The sequence below is a fragment of the Hydra vulgaris genome, chromosome 08 (genome assembly GCF_038396675.1).
Source record: "Hydra vulgaris chromosome 08, alternate assembly HydraT2T_AEP".
In the NCBI taxonomy this organism is placed as follows: Eukaryota; Metazoa; Cnidaria; class Hydrozoa; order Anthoathecata; family Hydridae; genus Hydra; species Hydra vulgaris.
This window is the reverse complement of record NC_088927.1, coordinates 53,632,799-53,641,852: the sequence shown is the minus strand read 5'-3', so window position 1 is coordinate 53,641,852 and position 9,054 is coordinate 53,632,799. Positions and strand designations below refer to the sequence as shown.

General features: G+C 27.3%; 1 protein-coding gene across 1 annotated transcript; it reads left to right on the top strand.

The window, feature by feature from the left end:
- The first annotated feature begins 2,370 nt into the window (after window positions 1-2,370).
- Window positions 2,371-2,964, top strand: LOC136083437 (ATP-dependent DNA helicase PIF1-like). The gene has a single exon (XM_065802837.1). The coding sequence runs from the start codon at window positions 2,371-2,373 to the stop codon at window positions 2,962-2,964; it is 594 nt and encodes a 197-aa protein (XP_065658909.1).
- Window positions 2,965-9,054: the final 6,090 nt, after the last annotated feature.

The following is a 9,054-nucleotide window of genomic DNA, read 5'->3' as shown; positions in this document are numbered from 1 at the left end:
TTTTAGATTGGCGCATGAGTGAAGAAACTTCTAAAATGTGTGAAAAAGTAGCTAAAAAAATAGGGGTTACCAAAACAATACTCTTATTTTTTTGTAAAAAACCTGATTATGTTTATGAAGCTCTATGTAAAATAGCTCAATGTGAATGTATATCTAATTGTGTATTTTGTAATTTAAATGCTTGTTACATTTATGCTGAAATAAGAAAAATTTTTGCTTTATATTGAGTTTTATTAAACCTTCGTATACATTTTTTTTGTATTGAATTTTGTTTAAACTTTACATTTTTTGTATTTTGTTTAAACTTTGTATACATTTTTTTGTATTTTTTTTTAGATTACATAATTAAAAAAAATGGAAAATAATATATTGTTGGCTTCGAAAAAATTAGGTTTGGCTGAAGTATTCTTGAAAAAGAGATTTTCATATTATGAAGACTTGAAAAAGAATTTTTCATATTACGAAGATGGAATTAACTATTTGGCTTCGTGTCCTTGCGAACCGAATGATATGTGTACAAAATGTCGAGAGATCAGATCGGAAATTTTATGTTCGGAAACAAAATATGAAGATTCTCTATATTGTTTTTTTTAAACTTTGTAGACATTTTTTTGAATTTTTTTTTAGATTACATAATAAAAAAAATTGAAATTATTATAAACTCTTAAAAAAAATTGTAATTAACAGAAGTATTGAAGAAAAGAATAAATTATTTAGCTTTCTGTCCTTGCGATACGAACGATTTGTGTGTAAAATGTAAAAAATTGAGAATGGAAATTTTATGTACAGAAAAGATTGACTACCAAAGAATATATAAACATTTTTTATATATGATTGAATAATTTTATTTTTTATATTGAATTTTTTTTAAATTTTCTATATTGTATTTATTGTATTTTTCTAAGGCATTTTTTTTCAAATAATAATAAATGGCAAAAATTTTTAAAAAAATGTATTGTAATTTTTTATATTTTTTTTTAGATTACGTAATAAAAAAAAATGGAACGAGAAGATATTATATTGAAAGCTTCAAAAAAAATGGATTTAACTAAAGAACAACGCTTGGAAATTTATGAAAAACAAAAAAAAAGCATTAAATTTTTGGCTGAATGTCAATGTGATGAATACGACGAATCATTTCTTTGCTTGTGTTGTAGTTCTTGTGTGGATACAGTTTCAAAAAAAATCGATTTATCTAAAGAACAACTCTTGAAAGTTTATAGAAATCAAAAAAAAAGGATTAAATTTTTGGCCGAATGTCAAAGTGGAGAATACGATCCTGTGTACGATTATCGTTTTCTTTGTTTGTGTTGTACTTATTGTGAGGATACAGTAAAAGAATTTTACACTATGATAGTAAAAGCTTCTAATAAACTTGGTTTATCGACGGATTTATTAAACAAAACTTTTTATATTCATAGAAACGAAATACGCGATTTAGCTAAATGTAATTGTGATTTTGAATAAATGTGTCATGATTGTGATTTTAAAAATTTTTTGGTTTATTGATTGATTCGTTAATTTAATTATTTTTATAAGTTCATTATTTTTACTTTATTTTTTTAGATTACATAATAAAAAATGCAACTAACAGAAAATGATTTGGATTTTTCGATAGAAAAAATATTCCAATTCAATCAAGCTCACCCAGCTACTTTGGAAGATATTCGAATGCATGCGATTACTTCAGAACAAATTTTATGTAATTATTGTAAATGGCATGATTTGAATTACAAGTGGGATGAATTTTTCAATGAAGAAATGAAAAGAATACCTCATATATTGATTTTGATGGTCTTTCAATATATTAAAATACATTATCATGTTTATTCGAATTTAAATTTTGAGTATTTTTATGATTTTTTTAAATTAAAATGTAAAGAAGATGTTTTAAATCATGTAAAAGAAAAATGTGTAGAAATTGAAAATTGTAAACATTATTTAAACGAATGTGAAGAGTGTGATGAATATAGATATTCTGATGGAGAGAGTTGCTCATTTATATATTGTGAAAAATGTTATAATTCTGAATATTGATTTTTTTTTAGATGAATAAAATAAGAGAAAACCATAATAAAAAAATGTTAAAAATGTTAATCAAACAAAACCAATTGTCTGAAGACGAAATGATAGTTGCAAAGTTTTTGGTTAATGAACCAGATTATTTATTTTGTAAAGTGGAACGACTTGTTGAACAGAACATTATTTATATGATGTTTTTTATAAAATACGCTATAATATATTTGTATTCAAAATAAATTTTTAAAATACGAACAAAAATGTTAAATATATATTTTTTTATATGTACTTTTTTATATGTACTTTTATTCTAAATAAAAAACGTTTTTTTTTTCAGTAAATAATAAAAAAATGTTATCTTTGCAACAACAAAAAGCACTTCAATGGGTTGATAAAGGAAAGAATTTTTTTATTACTGGTGGCGCTGGATGTGGAAAAAGTTATATTGTCAACCAAATTGCTCAAAGTGAACAAATTTATAAAACAATACATATTACTGCGAGTACAGGAAAAGCAGCTTATTTAATCAATGGTGTCACAATACATGCTTTTGCTGGTATAGAAACCGGTGTTAAAAGTGTTGATTATTATAAACGTCATATGCATCCAGACATTAAAAAAACGTGGTTGGAAACTGATGTTTTAATTATTGATGAAATTTCAATGATTAACGCTTCAACATTTGATTTATTACATTCAATAGCTTGTGAAATCAGACAATGTTACGATGAATTATTTGATGGTGTACAAGTGATTGCTTGTGGTGATTTTTTTCAGTTGCCACCTGTTACAGGGCAATTTGTTTTTAAATCACAAATATGGCAACACTACATGACAGAAGTGTTGGTTTTAACTCAATGCTTTAGACAAAAAGACGATGAACAATTTTTTGGAGCTTTAAATGAAATACGTTTTGGTCAAGTTTCAGACAAAACTATTGATTAATTTATGACACGTTGTTTTAAAAAAGATGAAAATTTAAACTCTAAATATACAAGATTATTTTTTAGAAACATCGAAGTGGATGTTTATAACAATCAAAAATCGGAGACTATCAAACAAGAAGGGTATTGGTTTTATGCTAAAGATGTTATTAAAAATCGAAATATTTCATGCACGTTTCAAATTCCAGCGGCTGTTTATCTTAAAATAGGTGCTATTGTTATGCTTGTAAGAAATATTAATGTGGAAGAAGGTTTGTGCAATGGTACTATTGGTACCGTCATTTTAATAGAAAATAATGCAGTTTGGTTGATGATGAATAAAAAAGAAGTCAAAATTGAATGTGTCAAGGAGAAGTAATTTTAGATTGCTCTCATGCTGTCGTAGGCTCAAGATTTGGTTTGCCTTTAAAATTAGCATTTTCTTTTACTGTTCATAAAGCTCAAGGAAGTACCATGAATAAAGCCGTTGTTCAATTTAATTCAAAGGCTTTTATTAATAGTCTTTATTATGTTTCTTTATCACGAGTTTGTAATATTAACGGTATATTTATAATTATTAATAATAAATTTGATTTACGAACACTATTTAAAAGTATTACTGTTGATTCTGATGTTTTGGAATTTTATAAAAAATACATGTAAATTTTTTTTTTTTTTTAGATTCTTAAAAAATGAAATTTGAATATCAAACTGAGGAAACTCGTTTTAGTAATAACAGTATATACACTGAACATTTTTTTTACATTAAAGATGATTATAAAGATGAAGATATTGTAGAAGAATCACAACTTTATTCTGAAACTCAAAGTCCTGATGAAATTGTTCATCATGTTGAACAAAAAACAATGGAAGGATTTGAAACACAAATGAAAAACAGTATTCTTTTTGGTGACTTGTTTCAAAATTTCTTATTGGGTTATAATATTGTTACTTTGTGTTGCAAGTCTATTGAAAATGGTTATTGTAAAATAATGAAACGTTGTTACAATTCACCTGTTTATTTTATTAAACCTTTAGAAGGACCAACAAATTTACGTTTTATTCAAGATGCCAATGTGCGAGCTGTTTTTAATGTTTTAGAAAATGATAGCGGATGGAAGATAATACGAATATGTAATATTAAAATTAAAACTTTATCCAATTTAACAGAAAGATCCATGATGAATTTACGAGATTTTGAATTGTCTGGTTTTAAAAGAAAAATGCTTATGACAGATGAACAAATTGAAAAAAAGAAAAAACACAAGAAAACCTACTATGAAAAAAATTAAAAAATATTAAATCAACGAAGGAAAACCAATCGAAAGAAATGCAAAAAAACATATTACGAAAAAAATCAACAAAAGAGGAAAAAATAGACGAATGGTTTGGTGAATGGTATAGACCTCATTCTTTAACACAATGGGAAAAATCACTAAAAAGTTTATCTTATACTATTCTGTCTTATCAACAAAAAAAGAAAATGTTTTTAGATTATAGTATTTTGTTTGAACCAGGATTATGTTTTTATTCTGCTTTTCTCGTCTCTTTGTTGATTCGTCAATGGAATGTGAGCACCATAAAGAATGGAATATAAAAGTGTTGGAAAAAAACACTACTGATTTATATTCTGAAGAAAATATTTTACAACTTCTTTTTGAAGATCAAGAAGAGCATAGTATTTTAGCGTGGAAAGACGTTTTACAACAATTAAAAGAAAAATCTAAAAATATGTCATTTCAATCTTTGATTGATTTGTGTCATTATTTTGCTTATAAAAATACTTTTGATCGTATTAATATTAAAATTTTTGCCGTTAACAAAAAAAACACCAAAATTCGATTGTTGCATTCTAAATTAAAATCACAATATAAAAGTTCTCTTGCAGAATTATTAACAGTAGTTTACGAAAGCGCAAACATTACCAAAGACAAGATTTTCAAAGAGTATTTATTAACGATGAAGAAATAAATAAAGTCAATCAACGGAAAAAAGCAGTCAACACGATAAAAATTTGTATTTTTCAAAAAAACAATTCTTTTCACGCTATAAGCATGTTGAATGAAAAATTTTCTACAAAGTATTTTTGTTCTAACAACTCACGTGTTTTGTTTCAATGTTCAGATTGTGGACGAAAATTTACTACAGAGAAACTCAAATGCGAAGGTTATTATAAACCGGACAACGTTACATACGGCAATTGCATTACTTACTATCGACCACAAAATTCGTTCATGTGTACAAGTAGAAATTTGTTTCCTTTTTTAATGACATTTGATTGTGAAACGAGTATTACAAAGTCTGAAGAAAATACTACTTCTAAAGTCAAACCTTTATCTGAGTTGAATTATTATTGTCATTCCATTGTGATTCAATGCGTTCATGAAAAATTAGCAAGGGAATGTTTTGATTTGGGTGAACAAGGTCAAGTCATTACTCAATGGATTTTTTATTATGAAAATACGGTTGAAAGTTTAGAAAGAAATCCTTTAACCTGTCTACCTGACTATTTTCAACCAGGAGTTTCTTTACTTCACAAGACACACAGACGTATCTTGTGGGAAAAGCTAAATTGTGAAAATAATGAAAAATTAAAAATGGAATTGAGAGTTTACGATATAATTGCTTTAGCAGATACTTTAGTTCGATTTACTTATGAAATATGTTTACCGCGTTTTGAAAATTTAAATGTATCAAGTGAATAAAGAGATTTAATATGGCAAGAAGAAAATCCTTTATGTTCTATTTGTAGAACTCCCGTAGATAAAATACGTCAATCTGATGTTTATAAAAATAAATTTTCTCACATGACTCCTCAAGAAAATGAAAGATTAAATCATAATGAATTTCGCATTTATAACGACAAACAAATTCAAGTTGTGAACATGGTTTTTCAAAGAGTAGGACGTTTAGAATTGTTCATGTTACCTTGTCACGTTCAAAATTATTTAATCAACAACGATGCTGAAAAAATAAAACAAGATTTATTTCGAGTCTCCACTTTGTATTACATTTGTTGTAGATGGTGGGAAAAATTTCAATACCTACCTGCCACTAACGGTTTATTGAGTGATTATGTGAGAATCACCACTGGTCAACTTGTGATTATATGAAACAATTGTCTTTGCTTATCATGACCGAACACCAATTTGAAAACTATTTTAATCAAGAAGATATAGAGTTGTTAGAAGATCCCTACTTTTTAATCAAAATCTTTCGTAAATGTATTAACGAAAGTGGTGATCAATATACAGATAACCTTCATTTTTTGTTTCTAATTAGAAAATTTAAGCAACCCGTCTACGAATTATGGTATCACACCATGTTGGTTGCTTTTAATAATCAATTTGAAACAAAATTTAGTTTATCTGATTTTATTCAAGATGAACAAAATCGAGAAAAAGTTTTAAATAAATGCAATTTTTTTCTTAACGCTTTTGAAGATTATCTTGTTATTGATCACGATCATTTTTCAGGACAAGTGTATGGATTAGCTCACGATTATTGCAACAAAAATTTAGGTACATATAGTCTGCATTTGTCTTGTCCTATTTTTGCTCACAATGCTTCTTTTGATAATCGCATTATGATTGTTGAAGGTTTAAAAAAAATGTTGGATATTCCGTTATACGGTCATTTGGCAGAATCTGAAACTACACCTTTTAACGCTTTTATAAAATATAGCAATATGGAAGCAATATGGTTATATCTAAAAATGTGAGCAAAGTCAATTATATCTGCATTGGTAAACATATTAAAATTGTAGATATTTTGAAAATTTTAAACTGTTCTTTAGAACAAGCCAGTAGTATGTTGTCACGAAAAGCTCAAAATCAAATTGTCAACACCATGTTGCATTATTTACGACCTTTTCATCCCGATGTAAATGATTTAACTGACAATCCAGAGTTTAAAAACTGTTTTATTAAAAAAATATTATATCCTTACTCGCAAATAACAGACAAACTCTTAAACATTGAATATAAAACATTTCGACCTATTGAATTATTTGTTCAAAACGATTTAATGAAGTCTAAAAACTTACAAGAAGATGTTAAAAAACTGAAAGAAGCTTATGAAGGTGTTCAAAAATTTTGGAACTTTTTAAATTTAAAAACTTTAAAATCCTTATTGCATATCTATACTGTGCTCGATACGGTCGTAGAAGGTTCTGTTATGATTGACTTGACGAAAGAACATTTAAATTTACAAAATTTCATATTCTAAATCATGTTAGCATTTTTAGTTTTACCAGCAAATTAAATTCTACCATCAGTTTAATTCCAATCCAATATCCTGCGACCAACGAACATCAAAAAATGATTGAAAAGAGTATTCGAGGCGGTATGTCCACCAACGGTACGCAAAAATTCGCCATTGATACAGATTACTTTGAACCTAAAATAAAAGAACTCAAATTAAACAGCGAATTGAGAGGATGTTTAATTTTTATGGACGAAAATGGACAATACGGAGGAGCTCAATTAAAACCTTTACCTTTTCACATGAAATATTCTTTTGATTTGGAATGTATCACTTTAGACGATGTGATTCAAAAATATCATTGCGTTAATTTAAACGGTTTCTCAACTAGTGCTTTAGTCCATTGTCAAATTACTATGAAACCAGAGTATCAAGATCAAGTAGGAGGTTTTTCACCCATGGTAGAAAAAGAAATTATATCCTTTCAAGATTATTCTCCCACTGAAATTGTATCCAAACGTTATCTCAAAAACAATGGAACCTACGGTATAGAAAAAGACAAAACTATTAAATTGGTCATGAAATTAAGTTTGCATGAAACTTGTGAATTTTTAGACACTTTAATATGGTTGACTACGTGCTGTGGATGTGTTGTTGAAAAAATTTACAAAGTGCTTCCTCTATGGCGTTATCCTTTAGCTCAAAAAATGGTAAAAAGAAATATGGAAAAAAGAAAAGAAGCTATTAAAAAAGGGTGACAAGGTAGTGGATGCTTCTTGCAAATTGCAAATTAACGGTCATTACGGAACCTTGAGTCAACAAATTGCACAAAAACTAAATACTTCTTTTATTAACCACGAAGAAAAAGCATTTCAAAATAGTATTGAAAATTTTCAAAACATTCGTCGTGTTTTAATTCAAGAAGGTCAAACAGATGAAAATATTAAAATGTTATTCCCTTTTCATTTTCAAAATTTATTATATAACGGATCCTTATTTATTGGTGTTGAACCTGAAAGATATAAATTGGACGTTTTTGAAAAAAAAGTATGTTTAGATGAATACGAGACGAGTGATTTTAGTTATAATGATTATTTTAAAGAAACTTTGTTTGGTTTGATGACTGATGTTAAAACTAAAAGTATTTTATTTCACGATCAAGACAATCATCATGAAATAAAAGACGCCTTTGAACTATTAAAATCAAAAGATCATAAAAATGCTCTCATTTTAACAATCTCTGAAAAATGCAAACTTCTTAACACCTCTTTACGTATTGTAGCTTCACAAATTTTATCTTATGCCAAACTCAACGTAGGACGTTTTAGTTGGGAATTGGGACAAGTATTTAGAAATCATGGAGCTGAAAAACATTTGGTAGTAACAGATACTGATTCTGGTTGTTTTTTCATTACACAAAAGAAACTCAAAATGCTTTCTACAACGTTTCGCGAAAAGGTAGAAGAATGGATTATTTTTTCAAACTTTGGCAATCGTTGGATGGATTATTCCAATTATAAAATGACTCATCCTTTTTATTCCACTCTATACGCCAAGGAAACGGATCATTTTCAAAACGAAATACCTCCTCCCTATTACATTGCTCAAACTTTTGCTATGGGACCTAAATGTTATAGTGTTCACAGCGTCAACGCAGATGAAGAAAAAGAAAATTATTACAAAAATAGAGCTAAAGGAGTACCCAATTATAAACTCTTATTTTCAAATTATGTTAACGGCTTTGATACCTTTGCTGCAAAAAGATTGTGTAGACCTCTTCCTTTTCCAGTGGTAAAAGAAAATCAACCTATCGAACAAAATAGAATGAGTGTCAATTACAAACAAGTTAAAATAAAAACGCACACTATTGATTTTTTAAAAAGATTTACACAAAAAAATTATGTTTTTG